At 47.8% G+C, this 25,619-nt stretch overlaps 1 protein-coding gene across 3 annotated transcripts in view; it reads left to right on the top strand.

Moving 5' to 3' along the window:
• tox (thymocyte selection-associated high mobility group box) overlaps positions 1 to 25,619 on the top strand; it is a 463,082-nt gene that overhangs the window by 382,370 nt on the left and 55,093 nt on the right. For all 3 annotated transcript variants that reach the window (XM_060824082.1, XM_060824080.1, XM_060824081.1), the window contains one exon: positions 1,381 to 1,611. In XM_060824082.1, coding sequence (XP_060680065.1) covers positions 1,381 to 1,611 — 231 coding nt within the window. The remainder of the gene's footprint in view (positions 1 to 1,380; positions 1,612 to 25,619) is intronic.

Here is a 25,619-nt window from a genome sequence, read left to right as displayed (position 1 = left end):
ACTCGGGACGGGAAATAAATGCTGTCCAGCCAGCAATGCCTACGTCCCACAAGTGAACAAATAAAATATTTATTGCCCATTCATAATTTCTTGAACTGTGTGGCTTATTCAGCCATTTCAGAAGACATCTGAAAGTGAAGCATTTTGCTTTGGATCTGAGTCATGTGAAAGCCAGACTAGGGAAGGATGGCAGCTTTCATTCTCAAAAGAGCATTAGTTACATTTTGGGACAATGGTACTCAATGGTTGGCACGTGGTCACTATTACTGAAACCAGCTTTATATACAAGATTCATGAATTGAGTTTAAATTTCACCAGCTGCAGTACTAGACTCATGTCCCCACATCAATAGCCTGGGTCTTTGGATTTACTAACCATGTAATATTATCACGATACCAGCATCGCTGCCATACTCAGAGTGCTTTGTAACATCATTCTGACAATGAGCCCTAGAAAATCTTGCAAAAAAATTGTCCCAGATATTTTATTTGAAATATTTCGTATTCAATTCTAATCTCTGTTTTATAAAGTATAAATGTGGATGTTGTTAAACAGTTAATGTTGTAATTTAGCTGTTTTGCTGAAATGACTGAGATGGTAACATTTAGAATGATTTTAGGAACGTTTTGCAGTCGTGTTTTTAACACCTTGCAATGAAAAGATTATGACTAATATTTAATATAGTCTAATTGGCCAATGTGACAAATCTATTTCACTAAAAACTGTTAGGTAGGTCACATTGTGTTAATGATAGCTGTTCTTATTGAGTCAAAGCTTGCAAAATATTACTCCAAATCAGATAAATAGCTAGAAATACCAGTTATTGTTAGTTATCGTATGAATGTTTAACATATGTGCAGCATATTGCTCTCGCGTCTATTTTAACTGAGAAGCTAAAATTATTGAGTTAGCATTTATAAAGAGTTTCCATAGATACATCACAATTAGCAATTTTGAGACTCTGTGTTTTATGTTATTCTGTGTTTGAGTGGTTAGTATTTTTTGCAGAATCACTGAAAACACAAACAGGAACAACTTACACTGCCAAAAATGGTGAAATTGTGAATAATTAGTTCAATTAAAAGTATTTGATTATTACTGGTGGACTTAGTCCCCTGTACTGTATTTCTGACCTTATCTAACTTACTTTACTGTATAAGTTCACAGCTTTTAACAATATTTTAATAAAAGTACATAAATATGTTACTGTAAAATAAAAAATGTCATGCAGCCACCAGTCATAGCAAAATCATCATTAGTCAGGTGACTAGGCCTTTGTATAATGGATGAAGTCAATTTCATTCTTCAGAAAGATTGTATCAGTTTAAATATAAATGTGACCATTATTAAAACACGACCTCTGGTTCTTGTGTGACACAGATGAATGGGGGTGAAAAACGGGCTGCAGTAGATGTTGGAAAGAAACCCAAAACTCCAAAAAAGAAGAAAAAGAAGGATCCAAATGAGCCGCAGAAACCCGTGTCAGCCTACGCTCTGTTTTTCCGTGATACCCAAGCAGCTATTAAAGGTCAAAATCCAAATGCCACATTTGGTGAAGTTTCAAAGATTGTTGCCTCAATGTGGGACGGTTTAGGTGAAGAGCAAAAACAGGTAAGGATGAGTGCACGGCATTGTGACACCTTCATTCGTAATACTGTCCATAGGGAATATATATGCCGAGTCTCTCAATAATTAATGGCATTTCGATCGATTATGCAAATATAGTTTTCTCTCCTGGGTGGAAGGCTGGTGAAGGTGCAGTCAGGTGAGAGTCCTGGCTACATCATTCTTCCTCATGGCACCAGTACTGACTGATTTTGGAGAATTAGTGTCTGGAATACTTGCAGCATCTCCCAGCAGGAAAGAACCCTCATTTCCGTATGCCTATCTTGGGAAGGGGAAGGAACAAGAGAACATTTTATGACAGCAACCCTTATACTGTGCCACCTGCAACAGAACGGGCTGATCCTGAAAATAAGCTTCAAATCTTGGAATAATTTGAAAAGGATGGTGCAAACAACTTCAGTAGAAATTCCACTCCCTTAAGGGTTTTAGAATATAAATTTTCATCCCACGCTAAAGAAACAAAATATACCAGAGACACCCTCCATTTCTCCAGTAGAACGTTTTAATGATGTATTGCCATAAGTTAGATTGTTTACAGTATTATTAGAAGGACATATGGGATGCCTGTTCATAATTCAGCTGGTTCATGGCTGTGGACATTACTGGGAAGGCCAATATTTACCATGATCCCTAATTACCCGTGAGAAATTGATGAGACTTGAACCTCTGCAGTCCATGTTATCCAGGGATTTGCCAGTAGCGTTAGGTATGAAGTTCCAGGATGTTGGTCCATTGATAAAGAAGGAGTAGTAACATATTTCCAAGTCAGAATGATGTGTGACTAGAAGGGAAATTTGCAGATGGTGATATGTCCTTGTGCCTACTCCCTTTGTGTTTCTAGGTGGCAGAAGTAGGGAAGTATGTTGAAGAGGCTTTGACGAGTTGATACTGTGCATTTTATACATGATTTGGAGATGCCGGTGTTGGACTGGGGTGTACAAAGTTAAACATCACACAACACCAGGTTAAAGTCCAACAGGTTTAATTGGAAGCACACTAGCTTTCTGAGCGACGCTCCTTCATCAGGTGATAGTGGAGGGCTCAATTGTAACACAGAATTTATAGCAAACATTTGCAGTGTGATGTAACTAAAATTATTGACAATCAATTTTTCAATGTATAATTTCAGTTACATCACACTGCAAATTTTTGCTATAAATTCTGTTACGATCGATCCCTCCACAATCACCTGATGAAGGAGCGTCGCTCTGAAAGCTAGTGTGCTTCCAATTAAACCTGTTGGACTATAACCTTGTGTTGTGTGATTTTTAACTTTGTGCATTTTATAGATAGACACATTGTGGTACATACTGTAATTATAATCTGCCAGAATTGTAGGCAGTGAATGGAGTGCCAATCAAGGCTGTTTTTTTTCCCAGATGGTGTTGAGCCCATTTCTGGGATGAAGGGTTTATCTTACGGGAAAAAATGTTGAATGGGTTGAGACATATCCTTTGGGGTTTAGATTAATGGGAGATGATCTTATTGATCCTGAGGAGATTTGTTATAGTGGATAAATGAAGAAAGTTTTCTCTTGTTTGGAAGAACTAGGGGCAGAGTTTAAAAATAAGACATTGCTCTCTTAAAATGGAGATGAGGGTGTTTTTGCTCTCTATGAGTTTTTTTTAGATTACTTACAGTGTGGAAACAGGCACTTCGGCCCAACAAGTTCACACCAACCCGCCGAAGCGCAACCCACCCATACCCCTACATTTACCCCTTACCTAACACTACGGACAATTTAGCATGGCCAATTCACCTGACCCGCACATCTTTGGACAGTGGGAGGAAACCGGAGCACCCGGAGGAAACCCACGCAGACACGGGGAGAATGTGCAAACTCCACACAGTCAGTCGCCTGAGTCGGGAATTGAACCCGGGTCTCAGGCGCTGTGAGGCAGCAGTGCTAACCACTGTGCCACCGTGACGCCCACTGTGCCACCGTGCCGCCCACTGTGCCACCGTGCCGCCCACTGTGCCACCGTGCCGTCGCTCCGAAAGCTAGTGTGCTTCCAATTAAACCTGTTGGACTATAACCTGGTGTTGTGTGATTTTTTAACTTTGTGCATTTTGTAGATAGACACATTGTGGTACATACTGTAACTATAATCTGCCAGAATTGTAGGCAGGTGAGTTGTTAGCCTCTTTCCCAGTAAACAATGGAGGTTTGGTTATTGAATGTATTCAGGTGGGAATGAGATTTTTGATTGGCAAGGAAGTGAAGTGTTATGCAGCAGCGAGCTGACAGGAAAGTGGAACTGAGGCCATAGCCAGCACAACCATGACCTTCATGTGCGTAAGGGGTGAGTACCTCCTCCTGCTCCTCACTCCTATATTCACATGATGCACACAACATGAGACGTTTATCACCTGAGCACCACTGACCACTCACATGGCCAGATTTTCACAGGTCACTGAACGTCTTCCATGTCACAATTCTGACATCCATCAAGGCCTTTCAGAGGGGCAGGTTTCTGCTGTTGGGTCCCACTGAAAGGATTTCTTGTCCTGTGTCAATTGCCTCTATCGACATCTCAAAAGAGGGAGCAGATAACCTTAGCACCGCCAATTAGGACCTTTTGCCTTTGAAGGTCACGTCATTTCACAATGCTGACTTGATGTAAGGTCAGAAATTTCCCAGCAGCAGGATCCTCACCCAAAATTGAAAATTCAAGCTGAAGACCTGATATTTCAAGATGAATATAAAGATCTGAAGGTATTATTTGAAATGATGCAAGGTAGATTTGTCCACAACTTGTTGTGCCTGACCCAACTCTATGCAAATGAGCTAGTCATTTATTTCTGCTGACTTTTTGGGGATTGTGCTGGGTGTGAAGTGTTTACTTTGTCAGTCTGTACCACAACAGTGAACGCTGCTCTGATGCATTCAATGATGGAGATGTGTTTTGAAATTTGCAAAAGGAACAAAATAAAGTATTATTTTCGAAGCAAGAAAGCATCAAGGGAGAAAGATCATTCATCACAATAATGCAAATCGTTTGGATGTGTCTTAATTTGAATTTTAACAACAGATGAGCCGGACAGACTGAGCAGTTGTTTCTTGTTTCTAGGTTCTTCGGTTATTACATTGTTAGTGATATTATTGTTCCTCAGGGAGGTTTTAGGTTGGCTCAGTTCCTGGAACAGGTTGTGTGGCAAACTTTCTTCCCACAGTGCCAAGCTGACAGCTGTGACGGGTTTACAGTGAAGCCAATCGCATATGAGCTGAAGCACTAACTGTTGTGAACTTTTTATCAGAGTTTTGGCCGCCAAAATTTTCTACAGGCATGTATGCTAGAAAATGTAGCAATTAAATTGTGTCACCAATCTCACTGTCAATTCTTCCTCAGTACAAGAAAATATACACAATCTACTGCAATGTTCATCTTCCATAGTTCCAGCCAGCTTCCAGTAGAACAATACCAGAGTTGGCACCTGGTAATGCTGGACCCCACCCAGTGCCAACATGTCTGTAAGGAAAAGCATCTGCCTGTGTCTTACAGGCCATAAATTGTAGGGAGCAGGCAGAGTTTCGAAACTCCAATGTCAGTGTTTTCACAATCTGAACTTGACATAGAACATAGAACAATACAGCACAGAACAGGCCCTTCAGCCCTCGGTGTTGTGCCAACCTGTGAACTATTCTTAGATTGTCCCCCTACACTATCCCAAAATCATCCATGTGTTTATCTAAGCATTGTTTAAATCTCCCTAATGTGGCTGAGTTGACTACATTGGCAGGTAGGGCATTCCACACCCTTACCACTCTCTGGGTAAAGAACCTGCCTCTGACATCTGTCTTAAATCTATCACCCCTCAATCTGTAGTTATGCTCCCTCGTACATCATCATCCTAGGAAAAAGACTTTCACTATCTACCCTATATAATCCTCTGACCATCTTATATGTCTCTATTAAATCCCCTCTTAGCCTTCTTCTCTCCAATGAGAATAGACCCAAGTGTCTCAGCCTTTCCTCATAAGACCTTCCCTCCAGACCAGGCAACATCCTGGTAAATCTCCTCTGCACCTTTTCCAATGCTTCCACATCCTTCCTGAAATACGGGGACTAGAACTGTACACAATATTCCAAGTGTGGCCGCACCAGTGTTTTGAATAGTTTTGTAACTTTTTTTGGGATACAAACAGCTCAGAGAGCCCTGGTGAAATGGTAGCTACCCACTGTGCCACATGTGGAGTCCATCCTGAATCCAGGCTGGAAATCTTACCCAGACTAAGAATCAGAGTCATAGAGTTATACAGCACCGAAACAGACACTTCAGTCCAACTCCTCCATATTGACCAGATATCCTAAATTAAGCTAGTCCCATTTTCCAGCATTTGGCCCATATCCCTCTCACCCTTCCTATGCATACACTCATCCAGATGCCTTTTAAATGCTGCAATTGTACCAGCCTCCACCACTTCCTCTGACAGCTCATTCTATACACAAACCAGCCTCTGCGTGTGTAGGTTGCCCCTTAGGTACCTTTTAAATCTTTCCCCTCTCACCTTAAACCTCCCCCACACCAGGGAAAAGGCCTTGTCTATCTATCCTATCCATGCCCCTCAATATTTTATAAACCTCTATAAGGTCACCCTTCAGCCTCCAGGGAAAACAGCCCCAGCCTGTTCAGCCTCTCCCTATAGTCAAACTCTCCATCCCTGGCAAGAAGCAAAATGGGTCAAATGTTTCAAAGGTTTCCTCATCACCATAGAAGCATTAAATCTTCTTTCCTGGATATAAGCCAAACGTCATCTCAACCAGGGCTATTTGATCAGACAGGAGAAAGTGAGGTCTGCAGTTGCTGGAGATCAGAGCTGAAAATGTGTTGCTGGAAAAGCACAGCAGGTCAGGCAGCATCCAAAGAGCAGGAGAATCGACGATTCGGGCATGAGCCCTTCTTCAGGAATGAGGAAGGTGTGCCAAGCAGGCTAAGATAAAAGGTAGGGAGGAGGGACTTGGGGGAGGGGCGTTGGAGATGCGATAGGTGGAAGGAGGTCAAGGTGAGGGTGATAGGCCGGAGTGGGGTGGGGGCGGAGAGGTCAGGAAGAAGATTGCAGGTTAGGAAGGTGGTGCTGAGTTCGAGGGTTGGGACTGAGACAAGGTGGGAGGAGGGGAAATGAGGAAACTGGAGAAATCTGAGTTCATCCCTTGTGGTTTGAGGGTTCATAGGCAGAAGATGAGGTGCTCTTCCTCCAGCCATCGTGTTGCTATGGTCTGGCGATGGAGGAGTCCAAGGACCTGCATGTCCTTGGTGGAGTGGGAGGGGGAGTTGAAGTGTTGAGCCATAGGGTGGTGAGGTTGGTTGGTCCGGGTGTCCCAGAGGTGTTCTCTGAAACGTTCCGCAAGTAGACGGCCCGTTTCCCCAATATAGAGGAGGTCACATCGGGTGCAGCGGATGCAGTAAATGATGTGTGTGGAGGTGCAGGTGAATTTGTGGTGGATATGGAAGGATCCCTTGGGGCCTTGGAGGGGAGTAAGGGGGGAGGTGTGGGCGCAAGTTTTGCATTTCTTGCGGTTGCAGGGGAAAGTGCCAGGAGTGGAGGATGGGTTGGTGGGGGGTGTGGACCTGATGAGGGAGTCATGGAGGGAGTGGTCTTTTCGGAACACTAATAGGGGAGGGGAAGGAAATATATCCCTGGTGGTGGGGTCTGTTTGGAGGTGGCGGAAATGATTACGGGTGATACGATGTATATGGAGGTTGGTGGGGTGGTATGTGAGGACCAGTGGGGTTCTGTCCTGGTGGTGATTAGAGGGGCAGGGCTCAAGGGCGGAGGAGCAGGAAGTGGAGGAGATGCGGTGGAGGGCATTGTCGATCACGTCTGGGGGGAAATTGCAGTCTTTGAAGAAGGAGGCCATCTGGATTGTTCGGTATTGGAACTGGTCCTCCTGGGAGCAGATGCGGCAGAGACGAAGGAATTGGGAATATGGGATGGTGTTTTTACAGAGGGCAGGGTGGGAGGAGGTGTAGTCTAGGTAGCTGTGGGAGTCAGTCGGTTTATAGTAAATGTCTGTGTTGATTCGGTCGACCGAGATAGAAATGGAGAGGTCTAGGAAGGGGAGGGAGGAGTCAGAGATGGTCCAGGTAAATTTGAGGTCGAGGTGGAAGGTGTTGGTAAAGTGGATGAACTGTTCAACCTCCTCATGGGAGCACGAGGCAGCGCCGATACAGTCATCGATGTAGCGGAGGAAAAGGTGGGGGGTGGTGCCAGTGTAGCTGCAGAAGATGGGCTGTTCCACATATCCTATGAAGAAGCAGGCATAGCTGGGGCCCATGCGGGTGCCCATGGCAACTCCTTTAGTTTGGAGGAAGTGGGAGGATTGGAAAGAGAAGTTGTTCAGAGTGAGGGCCAGTTCAGTCAGTCGAAGGAGGGTGTCAGTGGAAGGGTACTGGTTGGTGCGGCGGGAAAGGAAGAAGCGGAGGGCTTTGAGTCCTTCGTGATGGGGGATGGAGGTGTACAGGGACTGGATGTCCATGGTGAAGATAAGGCATTGGGGACCGGGGAGGCGAAAATCATGGAGGAGGTGGAGGGTGGTGTCCCGAACGTAGGCGGGGAGTTCTTGGACTAAGGGGGACAGGACCGTGTCGAGGTATGCAGAGATGAGTTCGGTGGGGCAGGTGCAGGCTGAGACAATGGGTCGGCCGGGGCAGTCAGGTTTGTGGATTTTGGGCAGGAGGTAGAAACGGGCGGTGTCAGGTTGTGGGACTATGAGGTTGGAGGCGGTGGATGGGAGATCCCCTGAGGTGATGAGGTTATGGATGGTCTGGGAGATGATGGATTGGTGGTGGAGGTGGGGTCATGGTAAGGGGGCAGTAGGAGGAGGTGTCCGCGATCTGGCGTTTGACCTCAGCGGTGTAAAGGTCGGCGCGCCAAACTACCACCGTGCCTCCCTTGTCTGCTGGTTTGATGGTGAGGTTGGGGTTAGAACGGAGGGAGTGGAGGGCTGCATGTTGCGAGGGTGAGAGGTTGGAGTGAGTAAGAGGGGTGGACAGATTGAGACGGTTAATGTAGCGGCTATGAAGAGATCGAGGGCGGGCAAGAGGCCAGCATGGGGCGTCCAGGTGGATGGGTGTGTTGGAGGTGGGAGAAGGGGTCGTCAGAGGGTGGGCGAGAATCCTGGTTGAAGAAGTAGGCGCGGAGGTGAAGGCGACGGAAGAATTGTTCGATGTCTCACCACATGTTGAACTCGTTAATCCGAGAGTGTAGGGGAATGAAGGTGAGGCCTCTGCTGAGGACTGGAGGAAGAGCGTCTCATCTTCCACCTAGGAACCCTCCAACCATAAGGGATGAACTCAGATTTCTCCAGTTTCCTCATTTCCCCTCCCCCCACCTTGTCTCAGTCCCAACCCTCGAACTCAGCACCACCTTCCTAACCTGCAATCTTCTTCCTGACCTCTCCGCTCCCACCCCACTCCGGCCTATCACCCTCACCTTAACCTCCTTCCACCTATCGCACTTCCAACGCCCCTCCCCCAAGTCCCTCCTCCCTACCTTTTATCTTAGCCTGCTTGGCACACTCTCCTCATTCCTGAAGAAGGGCTCATGCCCGAAACGTCGATTCTCTTGCTCCTTGGATGCTGCCTGACCTGCTGCATTTGATCAGACATTCTAGCGTCTTTGGTTTGTCTCAGCAGGGGTTGTGGAGTGGTCTGTGCTGGTATGGAGGTGGGGATACTGTCCTCTCACCTAACCTCTGGAACTTCCTATAATGCCAGAACCTTTGCTAGGTAATCTCTGGATAAGTGCATCTTACCCCCTGGACTGAGATGTGCCCACCTTACACAATTAAGCCAAGTGATAGGGCCAGAACTTTGCAGAGTGCACAGCTGCTTCTGTTTGATTGACACCAAAGGGACGTGTAGCTGTAGCTCAAATGGCAGCACCCCCAGCTCAGATTCACAAGGTTTCAGCTTGGTTACATCCCACTGTTTACACCCCACTGTTTACGCCTAGTGTTTACGTCCCAGTGTTTACGTTCCAGTGTTTACGCCTAGTGTTTACGTCCCAGTGTTCAGTCCCAGTGTTTAAGTCCCAGTGTTTACGTCCCAGTGTTCAGTCCCAGTGTTTCAGTCCCTGTGTTTCAGTCCCTGTGTTTCAGTCCCAGTGTTTCAGTCCCTGTGTTTAAGTCCCAGTGTTTACGTCCCAGTGTTTCAGTCCCTGTGTTTAAGTCCCAGTGTTTACGTCCCAGTGTTTCAGTCCCTGTGTTTCAGTCCCAGTGTTTCAGTCCCTGTGTTTCAGTCCCTGTGTTTCAGTCCCAGTGTTTCAGTCCCAGTGTTTCAGTCCCTGTGTTTCAGTCCCTGTGTTTAAGTCCCAGTGTTTACGTCCCAGTGTTCAGTCCCAGTGTTTCAGTCCCAGTGTTTCAGTCCCAGTGTTTCAGTCCCAGTGTTTCAGTCCCTGTGTTTCAGTCCCAGTGTTTCAGTCCCTGTGTTTCAGTCCCTGTGTTTCAGTCCCTGTGTTTCAGTCCCTGTGTTTCAGTCCCAGTGTTTCAGTCCCTGTGTTTCAGTCCCTGTGTTTCAGTCCCTGTGTTTCAGTCCCAGTGTTTCAGTCCCTGTGTTTCAGTCCCTGTGTTTAAGTCCCAGTGTTTACGTCCCAGTGTTCAGTCCCAGTGTTTCAGTCCCAGTGTTTCAGTCCCAGTGTTTCAGTCCCAGTGTTTCAGTCCCTGTGTTTCAGTCCCTGTGTTTCAGTCCCTGTGTTTCAGTCCCTGTGTTTCAGTCCCAGTGTTTCAGTCCCAGTGTTTCAGTCCCTGTGTTTCAGTCCCTGTGTTTCAGTCCCAGTGTTTCAGTCCCAGTGTTTCAGTCCCTGTGTTTCAGTCCCAGTGTTTCAGTCCCTGTGTTTCAGTCCCTGTGTTTCAGTCCCAGTGTTCAGTCCCAGTGTTTCAGTCCCTGTGTTTCAGTCCCTGTGTTTCAGTCCCAGTGTTTCAGTCCCTGTGTTTCAGTCCCTGTGTTTCAGTCCCAGTGTTTCAGTCCCAGTGTTTCAGTCCCTGTGTTTCAGTCCCAGTGTTTCAGTCCCAGTGTTTCAGTCCCTGTGTTTCAGTCCCAGTGTTTCAGTCCCAGTGTTTCAGTCCCAGTGTTTCAGTCCCTGTGTTTCAGTCCCTGTGTTTCAGTCCCAGTGTTTCAGTCCCTGTGTTTAAGTCCCTGTGTTTAAGTCCCAGTGTTTCAGTCCCTGTGTTTAAGTCCCTGTGTTTAAGTCCCAGTGTTTCAGTCCCTGTGTTTAAGTCCCTGTGTTTAAGTCCCAGTGTTTCAGTCCCAGTGTTTCAGTCCCTGTGTTTCAGTCCCAGTGTTTCAGTCCCAGTGTTTCAGTCCCAGTGTTTCAGTCCCAGTGTTTCAGTCCCTGTGTTTAAGTCCCAGTGTTTCAGTCCCAGTGTTTCAGTCCCAGTGTTTCAGTCCCAGTGTTTCAGTCCCAGTGTTTCAGTCCCAGTGTTTCAGTCCCTGTGTTTAAGTCCCAGTGTTTCAGTCCCAGTGTTTCAGTCCCAGTGTTTCAGTCCCAGTGTTTCAGTCCCAGTGTTTCAGTCCCTGTGTTTCAGTCCCAGTGTTTCAGTCCCAGTGTTTCAGTCCCAGTGTTTCAGTCCCTGTGTTTCAGTCCCAGTGTTTCAGTCCCAGTGTTTCAGTCCCAGTGTTTCAGTCCCAGTGTTTAAGTCCCAGTGTTTCAGTCCCAGTGTTTCAGTCCCTGTGTTTCAGTCCCAGTGTTTCAGTCCCAGTGTTTCAGTCCCTGTGTTTCAGTCCCAGTGTTTCAGTCCCAGTGTTTCAGTCCCAGTGTTTCAGTCCCTGTGTTTCAGTCCCAGTGTTTCAGTCCCAGTGTTTCAGTCCCTGTGTTTCAGTCCCTGTGTTTCAGTCCCAGTGTTTCAGTCCCAGTGTTTCAGTCCCTGTGTTTCAGTCCCAGTGTTTCAGTCCCAGTGTTTCAGTCCCAGTGTTTAAGTCCCAGTGTTTCAGTCCCTGTGTTTCAGTCCCAGTGTTTCAGTCCCAGTGTTTCAGTCCCAGTGTTTCAGTCCCTGTGTTTCAGTCCCTGTGTTTAAGTCCCAGTGTTTCAGTCCCTGTGTTTCAGTCCCAGTGTTTCAGTCCCAGTGTTTCAGTCCCAGTGTTTCAGTCCCAGTGTTTCAGTCCCTGTGTTTCAGTCCCAGTGTTTCAGTCCCAGTGTTTCAGTCCCAGTGTTTCAGTCCCTGTGTTTCAGTCCCAGTGTTTAAGTCCCAGTGTTTCAGTCCCAGTGTTTCAGTCCCAGTGTTTCAGTCCCAGTGTTTAAGTCCCAGTGTTTAAGTCCCAGTGTTTCAGTCCCAGTGTTTCAGTCCCAGTGTTTCAGTCCCAGTGTTTCAGTCCCAGTGTTTCAGTCCCTGTGTTTAAGTCCCAGTGTTTCAGTCCCAGTGTTTCAGTCCCAGTGTTTCAGTCCCAGTGTTTCAGTCCCAGTGTTTCAGTCCCTGTGTTTAAGTCCCAGTGTTTCAGTCCCAGTGTTTCAGTCCCTGTGTTTCAGTCCCAGTGTTTCAGTCCCAGTGTTTCAGTCCCTGTGTTTCAGTCCCAGTGTTTCAGTCCCAGTGTTTCAGTCCCTGTGTTTAAGTCCCAGTGTTTCAGTCCCTGTGTTTCAGTCCCAGTGTTTCAGTCCCAGTGTTTCAGTCCCAGTGTTTCAGTCCCAGTGTTTAAGTCCCAGTGTTTCAGTCCCAGTGTTTCAGTCCCAGTGTTTCAGTCCCAGTGTTTCAGTCCCAGTGTTTCAGTCCCAGTGTTTCAGTCCCTGTGTTTCAGTCCCAGTGTTTCAGTCCCAGTGTTTCAGTCCCTGTGTTTAAGTCCCTGTGTTTCAGTCCCAGTGTTTCAGTCCCAGTGTTTCAGTCCCTGTGTTTAAGTCCCAGTGTTTCAGTCCCTGTGTTTCAGTCCCAGTGTTTCAGTCCCAGTGTTTCAGTCCCTGTGTTTCAGTCCCAGTGTTTCAGTCCCAGTGTTTCAGTCCCTGTGTTTAAGTCCCAGTGTTTCAGTCCCTGTGTTTCAGTCCCAGTGTTTCAGTCCCAGTGTTTCAGTCCCAGTGTTTCAGTCCCTGTGTTTCAGTCCCAGTGTTTCAGTCCCTGTGTTTCAGTCCCTGTGTTTAAGTCCCAGTGTTTCAGTCCCAGTGTTTCAGTCCCAGTGTTTCAGTCCCAGTGTTTCAGTCCCTGTGTTTAAGTCCCAGTGTTTCAGTCCCTGTGTTTCAGTCCCAGTGTTTCAGTCCCTGTGTTTCAGTCCCAGTGTTTCAGTCCCAGTGTTTCAGTCCCTGTGTTTCAGTCCCTGTGTTTCAGTCCCAGTGTTTCAGTCCCAGTGTTTCAGTCCCTGTGTTTCAGTCCCAGTGTTTCAGTCCCTGTGTTTCAGTCCCAGTGTTTCAGTCCCAGTGTTTCAGTCCCAGTGTTTCAGTCCCTGTGTTTCAGTCCCAGTGTTTCAGTCCCTGTGTTTAAGTCCCAGTGTTCAGTCCCAGTGTTTCAGTCCCAGTGTTTCAGTCCCAGTGTTTCAGTCCCAGTGTTTCAGTCCCTGTGTTTAAGTCCCAGTGTTTCAGTCCCTGTGTTTAAGTCCCAGTGTTCAGTCCCAGTGTTTAAGTCCCTGTGTTTAAGTCCCAGTGTTTCAGTCCCAGTGTTTCAGTCCCTGTGTTTAAGTCCCAGTGTTCAGTCCCAGTGTTTCAGTCCCAGTGTTTCAGTCCCAGTGTTTAAGTCCCAGTGTTTAAGTCCCTGTGTTTCAGTCCCTGTGTTTAAGTCCCAGTGTTTCAGTCCCAGTGTTTCAGTCCCTGTGTTTCAGTCCCAGTGTTTCAGTCCCTGTGTTTAAGTCCCAGTGTTTAAGTCCCTGTGTTTAAGTCCCAGTGTTTCAGTCCCAGTGTTTCAGTCCCAGTGTTTCAGTCCCAGTGTTTAAGTCCCAGTGTTTCAGTCCCAGTGTTTCAGTCCCTGTGTTTAAGTCCCAGTGTTTCAGTCCCTGTGTTTCAGTCCCAGTGTTTCAGTCCCTGTGTTTAAGTCCCTGTGTTTAAGTCCCAGTGTTTCAGTCCCTGTGTTTAAGTCCCAGTGTTTCAGTCCCTGTGTTTAAGTCCCAGTGTTTCAGTCCCAGTGTTTCAGTCCCAGTGTTTCAGTCCCAGTGTTTCAGTCCCAGTGTTTCAGTCCCAGTGTTTCAGTCCCAGTGTTTCAGTCCCAGTGTTTAAGTCCCAGTGTTTCAGTCCCAGTGTTTCAGTCCCAGTGTTTAAGTCCCAGTGTTTCAGTCCCAGTGTTTCAGTCCCAGTGTTTCAGTCCCTGTGTTTAAGTCCCAGTGTTTCAGTCCCAGTGTTTCAGTCCCAGTGTTTCAGTCCCTGTGTTTCAGTCCCAGTGTTTCAGTCCCTGTGTTTCAGTCCCAGTGTTTCAGTCCCAGTGTTTCAGTCCCTGTGTTTAAGTCCCAGTGTTTCAGTCCCAGTGTTTCAGTCCCTGTGTTTCAGTCCCTGTGTTTAAGTCCCAGTGTTTCAGTCCCAGTGTTTCAGTCCCAGTGTTTCAGTCCCTGTGTTTAAGTCCCAGTGTTTCAGTCCCTGTGTTTCAGTCCCAGTGTTTCAGTCCCTGTGTTTCAGTCCCAGTGTTTCAGTCCCAGTGTTTCAGTCCCAGTGTTTCAGTCCCAGTGTTTCAGTCCCAGTGTTTCAGTCCCTGTGTTTCAGTCCCAGTGTTTCAGTCCCTGTGTTTAAGTCCCTGTGTTTCAGTCCCTGTGTTTAAGTCCCTGTGTTTCAGTCCCAGTGTTTCAGTCCCTGTGTTTCAGTCCCTGTGTTTCAGTCCCTGTGTTTCAGTCCCTGTGTTTCAGTCCCTGTGTTTAAGTCCCTGTGTTTCAGTCCCTGTGTTTAAGTCCCTGTGTTTCAGTCCCAGTGTTTCAGTCCCTGTGTTTCAGTCCCTGTGTTTCAGTCCCAGTGTTTCAGTCCCTGTGTTTCAGTCCCTGTGTTTCAGTCCCTGTGTTTCAGTCCCAGTGTTTCAGTCCCTGTGTTTCAGTCCCAGTGTTTCAGTCCCTGTGTTTCAGTCCCTGTGTTTCAGTCCCAGTGTTTCAGTCCCTGTGTTTCAGTCCCAGTGTTTCAGTCCCAGTGTTTCAGTCCCTGTGTTTCAGTCCCTGTGTTTAAGTCCCTGTGTTTCAGTCCCTGTGTTTCAGTCCCTGTGTTTAAGTCCCTGTGTTTCAGTCCCAGTGTTTCAGTCCCAGTGTTTCAGTCCCAGTGTTTCAGTCCCTGTGTTTCAGTCCCTGTGTTTCAGTCCCAGTGTTTCAGTCCCTGTGTTTCAGTCCCTGTGTTTCAGTCCCTGTGTTTAAGTCCCTGTGTTTCAGTCCCAGTGTTTCAGTCCCAGTGTTTCAGTCCCAGTGTTTCAGTCCCAGTGTTTCAGTCCCTGTGTTTCAGTCCCTGTGTTTCAGTCCCTGTGTTTCAGTCCCAGTGTTTCAGTCCCTGTGTTTCAGTCCCAGTGTTTCAGTCCCTGTGTTTCAGTCCCAGTGTTTCAGTCCCAGTGTTTAAGTCCCAGTGTTTAAGTCCCTGTGTTTCAGTCCCAGTGTTTCAGTCCCAGTGTTTCAGTCCCTGTGTTTAAGTCCCAGTGTTTCAGTCCCTGTGTTTCAGTCCCTGTGTTTAAGTCCCTGTGTTTCAGTCCCAGTGTTTCAGTCCCTGTGTTTAAGTCCCTGTGTTTCAGTCCCTGTGTTTAAGTCCCTGTGTTTCAGTCCCTGTGTTTCAGTCCCTGTGTTTCAGTCCCTGTGTTTCAGTCCCTGTGTTTAAGTCCCTGTGTTTCAGTCCCTGTGTTTAAGTCCCTGTGTTTCAGTCCCTGTGTTTCAGTCCCTGTGTTTAAGTCCCTGTGTTTCAGTCCCAGTGTTTCAGTCCCAGTGTTTCAGTCCCTGTGTTTCAGTCCCTGTGTTTCAGTCCCTGTGTTTCAGTCCCTGTGTTTAAGTCCCTGTGTTTCAGTCCCAGTGTTTCAGTCCCTGTGTTTAAGTCCCTGTGTTTCAGTCCCTGTGTTTCAGTCCCTGTGTTTCAGTCCCTGTGTTTCAGTCCCTGTGTTTAAGTCCCTGTGTTTCAGTCCCAGTGTTTCAGTCCCAGTGTTTCAGTCCCTGTGTTTCAGTCCCAGTGTTTCAGTCCCAGTGTTTCAGTCCCTGTGTTTCAGTCCCTGTGTTTAAGTCCCTGTGTTTCAGTCCCAGTGTTTCAGTCCCTGTGTTTCAGTCCCTGTGTTTCAGTCCCAGTGTTTCAGTCCCTGTGTTTCAGTCCCTGTGTTTCAGTCCCAGTGTTTCAGTCCCTGTGTTTAAGTCCCTGTGTTTCAGTCCCTGTGTTTCAGTCCCTGTGTTTCAGTCCCTGTGTTTCAGTCCCTGTGTTTCAGTCCCAGTGTTTCAGTCCCTGTGTTTCAGTCCCTGTGTTTCAGTCCCAGTGTTTCAGTCCCAGTGTTTCAGTCCCTGTGTTTCAGTCCCTGTGTTTCAGTCCCAGTGTTTCAGTCCCTGTGTTTCAGTCCCTGTGTTTCAGTCCCTGTGTTTCAGTCCCAGTGTTTCAGTCCCAGTGTTTCAGTCCCTGTGTTTCAGTCCCAGTGTTTCAGTCCCTGTGTTTCAGTCCCTGTGTTTCAGTCCCAGTGTTTCAGTCCCAGTGTTTCAGTCCCTGTGTTTCAGTCCCAGTGTTTCAGTCCCAGTGTTTCAGTCCCAGTGTTTCAGTCCCTGTGTTTCAGTCCCAGTGTTTCAGTCCCAGTGTTTCAGTCCCAGTGTTTCAGTCCCAGTGTTTCAGTCCCAGTGTTTCAGTCCCAGTGTTTCAGTCCCAGTGTTTCAGTCCCAGTGTTTCAGTCCCAGTGTTTCAGTCCCTGTGTTTCAGTCCCTGTGTTTCAGTCCCTGTGTTTCAGTCCCTGTGTTTCAGTCCCAGTGTTTCAGTCCCAGTGTTTCAGTCCCTGTGTTTCAGTCCCAGTGTTTCAGTCCCAGTGTTTCAGTCCCAGTGTTTCAGTCCCAGTGTTTCAGTCCCAGTGTTTCAGTCCCTGTGTTTCAGTCCCTGTGTTTCAGTCCCAGTGTTTCAGTCCCAGTGTTTCAGTCCCAGTGTTTCAGTCCCTGTGTTTCAGTCCCTGTGTTTCAGTCCCAGTGTTTCAGTCCCAGTGTTTCAGTCCCTGTGTTTCAGTCCCTGTGTTTCAGTCCCTGTGTTTCAGTCCCAGTGTTTCAGTCCCAGTGTTTCAGTCCCTGTGTTTCAGTCCCAGTGTTTCAGTCCCAGTGTTTCAGTCCCTGTGTTTCAGTCCCAGTGTTTAAGTCCCAGTGTTTCAGTCACTGTGTTTCAGTCCCAGTGTTTAAGTCCCAGTGTTTAAGTCCCAGTGTTTCAGTCCCAGTGTTTCAGTCCCTGTGTTTCAGTCCCAGTGTTTAAGTCCCTGTGTTTCAGTCCCTGTGTTTCAGTCCCAGTGTTTCAGTCCCTGTGTTTCAGTCCCAGTGTTTCAGTCCCAGTGTTTCAGTCCCTGTGTTTCAGTCCCAGTGTTTCAGTCCCAGTGTTTCAGTCCCTGTGTTTCAGTCCCAGTGTTTAAGTCCCAGTGTTTCAGTCACTGTGTTTCAGTCCCAGTGTTTAAGTCCCAGTGTTTAAGTCCCAGTGTTTCAGTCCCAGTGTTTCAGTCCCTGTGTTTCAGTCCCAGTGTTTAAGTCCCTGTGTTTCAGTCCCTGTGTTTCAGTCCCAGTGTTTCAGTCCCAGTGTTTAAGTCCCAGTGTTTAAGTCCCAGTGTTTCAGTCCCTGTGTTTCAGTCCCAGTGTTTCAGTCCCAGTGTTTCAGTCCCTGTGTTTCAGTCCCAGTGTTTAAGTCCCAGTGTTTCAGTCCCTGTGTTTCAGTCCCTGTGTTTCAGTCCCAGTGTTTAAGTCCCAGTGTTTCAGTCCCAGTGTTTCAGTCCCTGTGTTTCAGTCCCTGTGTTTCAGTCCCAGTGTTTCAGTCCCAGTGTTTCAGTCCCAGTGTTTCAGTCCCAGTGTTTCAGTCCCAGTGTTTCAGTCCCAGTGTTTCAGTCCCTGTGTTTAAGTCCCTGTGTTTCAGTCCCAGTGTTTCAGTCCCAGTGTTTCAGTCCCTGTGTTTCAGTCCCTGTGTTTAAGTCCCTGTGTTTCAGTCCCTGTGTTTAAGTCCCAGTGTTTAAGTCCCAGTGTTTCAGTCCCTGTGTTTCAGTCCCAGTGTTTAAGTCCCTGTGTTTCAGTCCCAGTGTTTCAGTCCCTGTGTTTCAGTCCCAGTGTTTCAGTCCCAGTGTTTCAGTCCCTGTGTTTCAGTCCCTGTGTTTCAGTCCCTGTGTTTCAGTCCCAGTGTTTCAGTCCCTGTGTTTCAGTCCCAGTGTTTCAGTCCCAGTGTTTCAGTCCCTGTGTTTCAGTCCCAGTGTTTCAGTCCCTGTGTTTCAGTCCCAGTGTTTCAGTCCCAGTGTTTCAGTCCCAGTGTTTAAGTCCCAGTGTTTCAGTCCCAGTGTTTCAGTCCCTGTGTTTCAGTCCCAGTGTTTCAGTCCCAGTGTTTCAGTCCCTGTGTTTCAGTCCCTGTGTTTCAGTCCCTGTGTTTAAGTCCCAGTGTTTAAGTCCCAGTGTTTAAGTCCCAGTGTTTCAGTCCCTGTGTTTCAGTCCCTGTGTTTCAGTCCCAGTGTTTCAGTCCCTGTGTTTAAGTCCCTGTGTTTCAGTCCCAGTGTTTCAGTCCCTGTGTTTCAGTCCCAGTGTTTCAGTCCCTGTGTTTAAGTCCCTGTGTTTCAGTCCCTGTGTTTAAGTCCCAGTGTTTAAGTCCCAGTGTTTAAGTCCCAGTGTTTCAGTCCCAGTGTTTCAGTCCCTGTGTTTCAGTCCCAGTGTTTCAGTCCCAGTGTTTCAGTCCCAGTGTTTCAGTCCCTGTGTTTCAGTCCCTGTGTTTCAGTCCCAGTGTTTAAGTCCCAGTGTTTAAGTCCCAGTGTTTCAGTCCCAGTGTTTCAGTCCCAGTGTTTCAGTCCCAGTGTTTCAGTCCCAGTGTTTAATTCCCAGTGTTTCAGTCCCTGTGTTTCAGTCCCAGTGTTTCAGTCCCTGTGTTTCAGTCCCTGTGTTTCAGTCCCTGTGTTTCAGTCCCAGTGTTTCAGTCCCAGTGTTTCAGTCCCTGTGTTTCAGTCCCTGTGTTTCAGTCCCTGTGTTTCAGTCCCTGTGTTTCAGTCCCAGTGTTTAAGTCCCAGTGTTTCAGTCCCTGTGTTTCAGTCCCAGTGTTTCAGTCCCAGTGTTTCAGTCCCTGTGTTTCAGTCCCTGTGTTTCAGTCCCAGTGTTTCAGTCCCAGTGTTTCAGTCCCTGTGTTTCAGTCCCTGTGTTTCAGTCCCTGTGTTTCAGTCCCAGTGTTTAAGTCCCAGTGTTTCAGTCCCTGTGTTTCAGTCCCAGTGTTTCAGTCCCAGTGTTTCAGTCCCTGTGTTTCAGTCCCTGTGTTTCAGTCCCAGTGTTTCAGTCCCTGTGTTTCAGTCCCAGTGTTTCAGTCCCAGTGTTTCAGTCCCTGTGTTTCAGTCCCAGTGTTTCAGTCCCTGTGTTTCAGTCCCAGTGTTTCAGTCCCAGTGTTTCAGTCCCAGTGTTCAGTCCCAGTGTTTCAGTCCCTGTGTTTCAGTCCCTGTGTTTCAGTCCCAGTGTTTCAGTCCCTGTGTTTCAGTCCCTGTGTTTCAGTCCCTGTGTTTCAGTCCCTGTGTTTCAGTCCCAGTGTTTCAGTCCCAGTGTTTAAGTCCCAGTGTTTCAGTCCCAGTGTTTCAGTCCCAGTGTTTCAGTCCCTGTGTTTCAGTCCCAGTGTTTCAGTCCCAGTGTTTCAGTCCCAGTGTTTCAGTCCCTGTGTTTCAGTCCCAGTGTTTCAGTCCCAGTGTTTCAGTCCCTGTGTTTCAGTCCCAGTGTTTCAGTCCCAGTGTTTAAGTCCCAGTGTTTCAGTCCCAGTGTTTCAGTCCCTGTGTTTCAGTCCCAGTGTTTCAGTCCCTGTGTTTCAGTCCCTGTGTTTCAGTCCCTGTGTTTCAGTCCCAGTGTTTCAGTCCCAGTGTTTAAGTCCCAGTGTTTCAGTCCCAGTGTTTCAGTCCCTGTGTTTCAGTCCCTGTGTTTCAGTCCCTGTGTTTCAGTCCCAGTGTTTCAGTCCCTGTGTTTCAGTCCCTGTGTTTCAGTCCCAGTGTTTCAGTCCCAGTGTTTCAGTCCCAGTGTTTCAGTCCCTGTGTTTCAGTCCCAGTGTTTCAGTCCCAGTGTTTCAGTCCCAGTGTTTCAGTCCCTGTGTTTCAGTCCCAGTGTTTCAGTCCCTGTGTTTAAGTCCCTGTGTTTCAGTCCCAGTGTTTCAGTCCCAGTGTTTCAGTCCCAGTGTTTCAGTCCCTGTGTTTCAGTCCCTGTGTTTCAGTCCCAGTGTTTCAGTCCCAGTGTTTCAGTCCCTGTGTTTCAGTCCCTGTGTTTCAGTCCCTGTGTTTCAGTCCCAGTGTTTCAGTCCCTGTGTTTCAGTCCCTGTGTTTCAGTCCCAGTGTTTCAGTCCCAGTGTTTCAGTCCCAGTGTTTCAGTCCCTGTGTTTCAGTCCCAGTGTTTCAGTCCCTGTGTTTAAGTCCCTGTGTTTCAGTCCCAGTGTTTCAGTCCCAGTGTTTCAGTCCCAGTGTTTCAGTCCCTGTGTTTCAGTCCCTGTGTTTCAGTCCCTGTGTTTACGTCCCAGTGTTTAAGTCCCTGTGTTTCAGTCCCAGTGTTTCAGTCCCTGTGTTTCAGTCCCAGTGTTTCAGTCCCAGTGTTTCAGTCCCAGTGTTTCAGTCCCAGTGTTTCAGTCCCAGTGTTTCAGTCCCTGTGTTTCAGTCCCTGTGTTTCAGTCCCAGTGTTTCAGTCCCAGTGTTTCAGTCCCTGTGTTTCAGTCCCTGTGTTTCAGTCCCTGTGTTTCAGTCCCTGTGTTTCAGTCCCAGTGTTTCAGTCCCTGTGTTTCAGTCCCAGTGTTTCAGTCCCTGTGTTTCAGTCCCAGTGTTTCAGTCCCTGTGTTTCAGTCCCTGTGTTTCAGTCCCTGTGTTTCAGTCCCAGTGTTTCAGTCCCAGTGTTTCAGTCCCTGTGTTTCAGTCCCTGTGTTTCAGTCCCTGTGTTTCAGTCCCTGTGTTTCAGTCCCAGTGTTTCAGTCCCAGTGTTTCAGTCCCTGTGTTTCAGTCCCTGTGTTTCAGTCCCTGTGTTTCAGTCCCTGTGTTTAAGTCCCTGTGTTTCAGTCCCAGTGTTTCAGTCCCTGTGTTTAAGTCCCTGTGTTTCAGTCCCAGTGTTTCAGTCCCTGTGTTTCAGTCCCTGTGTTTCAGTCCCTGTGTTTCAGTCCCTGTGTTTCAGTCCCTGTGTTTCAGTCCCAGTGTTTCAGTCCCAGTGTTTCAGTCCCTGTGTTTAAGTCCCTGTGTTTCAGTCCCAGTGTTTCAGTCCCTGTGTTTCAGTCCCTGTGTTTCAGTCCCTGTGTTTCAGTCCCTGTGTTTCAGTCCCTGTGTTTCAGTCCCAGTGTTTCAGTCCCAGTGTTTCAGTCCCAGTGTTTCAGTCCCAGTGTTTAAGTCCCAGTGTTTCAGTCCCAGTGTTTCAGTCCCAGTGTTTAAGTCCCTGTGTTTCAGTCCCAGTGTTTAAGTCCCAGTGTTTAAGTCCCAGTGTTTCAGTCCCAGTGTTTCAGTCCCAGTGTTTCAGTCCCTGTGTTTCAGTCCCTGTGTTTCAGTCCCTGTGTTTCAGTCCCAGTGTTTCAGTCCCAGTGTTTCAGTCCCTGTGTTTCAGTCCCTGTGTTTCAGTCCCAGTGTTTAAGTCCCAGTGTTTAAGTCCCAGTGTTTAAGTCCCAGTGTTTCAGTCCCAGTGTTTCAGTCCCTGTGTTTCAGTCCCTGTGTTTCAGTCCCTGTGTTTACGTCCCAGTGTTTCAGTCCCTGTGTTTAAGTCCCTGTGTTTCAGTCCCTGTGTTTCAGTCCCAGTGTTTCAGTCCCAGTGTTTCAGTCCCAGTGTTTAAGTCCCAGTGTTTCAGTCCCAGTGTTTCAGTCCCAGTGTTTCAGTCCCAGTGTTTCAGTCCCAGTGTTTAAGTCCCAGTGTTTCAGTCCCAGTGTTTCAGTCCCTGTGTTTCAGTCCCAGTGTTTCAGTCCCAGTGTTTAAGTCCCAGTGTTTCAGTCCCAGTGTTTCAGTCCCTGTGTTTCAGTCCCAGTGTTCAGTCCCAGTGTTTCAGTCCCTGTGTTTCAGTCCCTGTGTTTCAGTCCCAGTGTTTCAGTCCCTGTGTTTCAGTCCCTGTGTTTCAGTCCCAGTGTTCAGTCCCAGTGTTTCAGTCCCTGTGTTTCAGTCCCTGTGTTTCAGTCCCAGTGTTTCAGTCCCAGTGTTTCAGTCCCTGTGTTTAAGTCCCAGTGTTTCAGTCCCAGTGTTTAAGTCCCAGTGTTTCAGTCCCAGTGTTTCAGTCCCAGTGTTTCAGTCCCAGTGTTTCAGTCCCTGTGTTTCAGTCCCAGTGTTTCAGTCCCAGTGTTTCAGTCCCTGTGTTTCAGTCCCTGTGTTTCAGTCCCAGTGTTTCAGTCCCAGTGTTTCAGTCCCTGTGTTTAAGTCCCAGTGTTTCAGTCCCAGTGTTTAAGTCCCAGTGTTTCAGTCCCAGTGTTTCAGTCCCAGTGTTTCAGTCCCAGTGTTTCAGTCCCTGTGTTTCAGTCCCAGTGTTTCAGTCCCAGTGTTTCAGTCCCTGTGTTTCAGTCCCTGTGTTTCAGTCCCAGTGTTTCAGTCCCTGTGTTTCAGTCCCTGTGTTTCAGTCCCAGTGTTTCAGTCCCAGTGTTTCAGTCCCTGTGTTTCAGTCCCAGTGTTTCAGTCCCTGTGTTTCAGTCCCAGTGTTTAAGTCCCTGTGTTTCAGTCCCTGTGTTTCAGTCCCTGTGTTTCAGTCCCAGTGTTTAAGTCCCAGTGTTTCAGTCCCTGTGTTTCAGTCCCTGTGTTTCAGTCCCAGTGTTTCAGTCCCTGTGTTTAAGTCCCTGTGTTTCAGTCCCTGTGTTTCAGTCCCAGTGTTTCAGTCCCAGTGTTTAAGTCCCAGTGTTTCAGTCCCAGTGTTTCAGTCCCTGTGTTTCAGTCCCAGTGTTTCAGTCCCTGTGTTTAAGTCCCAGTGTTTCAGTCCCAGTGTTTCAGTCCCAGTGTTTCAGTCCCAGTGTTTAAGTCCCAGTGTTTCAGTCCCAGTGTTTCAGTCCCAGTGTTTCAGTCCCTGTGTTTCAGTCCCTGTGTTTCAGTCCCAGTGTTTCAGTCCCAGTGTTTCAGTCCCTGTGTTTCAGTCCCAGTGTTTCAGTCCCAGTGTTTCAGTCCCAGTGTTTCAGTCCCTGTGTTTCAGTCCCAGTGTTTCAGTCCCTGTGTTTCAGTCCCAGTGTTTCAGTCCCAGTGTTTCAGTCCCAGTGTTTCAGTCCCAGTGTTTCAGTCCCAGTGTTTAAGTCCCAGTGTTTCAGTCCCAGTGTTTAAGTCCCAGTGTTTAAGTCCCTGTGTTTCAGTCCCAGTGTTTCAGTCCCAGTGTTTCAGTCCCAGTGTTTCAGTCCCAGTGTTTCAGTCCCAGTGTTTAAGTCCCTGTGTTTCAGTCCCTGTGTTTCAGTCCCTGTGTTTAAGTCCCTGTGTTTCAGTCCCTGTGTTTCAGTCCCTGTGTTTCAGTCCCAGTGTTTCAGTCCCAGTGTTTCAGTCCCAGTGTTTAAGTCCCAGTGTTTCAGTCCCAGTGTTTCAGTCCCAGTGTTTCAGTCCCAGTGTTTCAGTCCCAGTGTTTCAGTCCCAGTGTTTCAGTCCCAGTGTTTCAGTCCCAGTGTTTCAGTCCCTGTGTTTAAGTCCCTGTGTTTCAGTCCCTGTGTTTCAGTCCCAGTGTTTCAGTCCCAGTGTTTCAGTCCCAGTGTTTCAGTCCCTGTGTTTCAGTCCCTGTGTTTCAGTCCCAGTGTTTCAGTCCCAGTGTTTAAGTCCCAGTGTTTCAGTCCCAGTGTTTCAGTCCCAGTGTTTCAGTCCCAGTGTTTCAGTCCCAGTGTTTAAGTCCCTGTGTTTCAGTCCCTGTGTTTCAGTCCCTGTGTTTCAGTCCCAGTGTTTCAGTCCCAGTGTTTCAGTCCCTGTGTTTCAGTCCCAGTGTTTCAGTCCCAGTGTTTCAGTCCCAGTGTTTCAGTCCCAGTGTTTCAGTCCCTGTGTTTCAGTCCCAGTGTTTCAGTCCCTGTGTTTCAGTCCCTGTGTTTCAGTCCCTGTGTTTCAGTCCCAGTGTTTCAGTCCCAGTGTTTCAGTCCCTGTGTTTCAGTCCCTGTGTTTCAGTCCCAGTGTTTCAGTCCCAGTGTTTCAGTCCCAGTGTTTAAGTCCCAGTGTTTCAGTCCCAGTGTTTCAGTCCCAGTGTTTCAGTCCCAGTGTTTCAGTCCCAGTGTTTCAGTCCCAGTGTTTCAGTCCCTGTGTTTCAGTCCCAGTGTTTCAGTCCCAGTGTTTCAGTCCCTGTGTTTCAGTCCCAGTGTTTCAGTCCCTGTGTTTCAGTCCCTGTGTTTCAGTCCCAGTGTTTCAGTCCCAGTGTTTCAGTCCCAGTGTTTCAGTCCCTGTGTTTCAGTCCCAGTGTTTCAGTCCCAGTGTTTCAGTCCCAGTGTTTCAGTCCCTGTGTTTCAGTCCCAGTGTTTCAGTCCCAGTGTTTCAGTCCCAGTGTTTCAGTCCCTGTGTTTCAGTCCCAGTGTTTCAGTCCCTGTGTTTCAGTCCCAGTGTTTCAGTCCCAGTGTTTCAGTCCCAGTGTTTAAGTCCCTGTGTTTCAGTCCCTGTGTTTCAGTCCCAGTGTTTCAGTCCCAGTGTTTCAGTCCCAGTGTTTCAGTCCCAGTGTTTAAGTCCCTGTGTTTCAGTCCCAGTGTTTCAGTCCCTGTGTTTCAGTCCCTGTGTTTCAGTCCCAGTGTTTCAGTCCCAGTGTTTCAGTCCCTGTGTTTCAGTCCCAGTGTTTCAGTCCCAGTGTTTCAGTCCCAGTGTTTCAGTCCCAGTGTTTAAGTCCCAGTGTTTCAGTCCCTGTGTTTCAGTCCCAGTGTTTCAGTCCCAGTGTTTCAGTCCCAGTGTTTCAGTCCCTGTGTTTCAGTCCCAGTGTTTCAGTCCCTGTGTTTAAGTCCCTGTGTTTCAGTCCCTGTGTTTCAGTCCCAGTGTTTCAGTCCCAGTGTTTCAGTCCCAGTGTTTCAGTCCCTGTGTTTAAGTCCCTGTGTTTCAGTCCCAGTGTTTCAGTCCCAGTGTTTAAGTCCCAGTGTTTCAGTCCCAGTGTTTCAGTCCCAGTGTTTCAGTCCCAGTGTTTCAGTCCCTGTGTTTCAGTCCCAGTGTTTCAGTCCCAGTGTTTCAGTCCCAGTGTTTCAGTCCCTGTGTTTCAGTCCCAGTGTTTCAGTCCCAGTGTTTCAGTCCCAGTGTTTCAGTCCCTGTGTTTAAGTCCCTGTGTTTCAGTCCCAGTGTTTCAGTCCCTGTGTTTCAGTCCCAGTGTTTCAGTCCCAGTGTTTCAGTCCCTGTGTTTCAGTCCCAGTGTTTCAGTCCCTGTGTTTAAGTCCCAGTGTTTCAGTCCCTGTGTTTCAGTCCCTGTGTTTCAGTCCCTGTGTTTCAGTCCCTGTGTTTCAGTCCCAGTGTTTCAGTCCCTGTGTTTCAGTCCCTGTGTTTCAGTCCCAGTGTTTCAGTCCCAGTGTTTCAGTCCCAGTGTTTCAGTCCCAGTGTTTCAGTCCCAGTGTTTCAGTCCCAGTGTTTCAGTCCCAGTGTTTCAGTCCCTGTGTTTCAGTCCCAGTGTTTCAGTCCCAGTGTTTAAGTCCCTGTGTTTCAGTCCCAGTGTTTCAGTCCCAGTGTTTCAGTCCCAGTGTTTCAGTCCCAGTGTTTCAGTCCCTGTGTTTCAGTCCCAGTGTTTCAGTCCCAGTGTTTAAGTCCCTGTGTTTCAGTCCCAGTGTTTCAGTCCCAGTGTTTCAGTCCCAGTGTTTAAGTCCCAGTGTTTCAGTCCCAGTGTTTCAGTCCCTGTGTTTAAGTCCCAGTGTTTCAGTCCCAGTGTTTCAGTCCCAGTGTTTCAGTCCCAGTGTTTCAGTCCCAGTGTTTCAGTCCCTGTGTTTCAGTCCCAGTGTTTCAGTCCCAGTGTTTCAGTCCCAGTGTTTAAGTCCCTGTGTTTCAGTCCCAGTGTTTCAGTCCCAGTGTTTCAGTCCCAGTGTTTAAGTCCCAGTGTTTCAGTCCCAGTGTTTCAGTCCCAGTGTTTCAGTCCCAGTGTT

This window comes from Hemiscyllium ocellatum, chromosome 4, assembly GCF_020745735.1.
Source record: "Hemiscyllium ocellatum isolate sHemOce1 chromosome 4, sHemOce1.pat.X.cur, whole genome shotgun sequence".
Taxonomy (NCBI): domain Eukaryota; kingdom Metazoa; phylum Chordata; class Chondrichthyes; order Orectolobiformes; family Hemiscylliidae; genus Hemiscyllium; species Hemiscyllium ocellatum.
The sequence above is the reverse complement of the archived record's forward strand: the minus strand, read 5'-3'. Positions and strand labels throughout refer to the sequence as shown.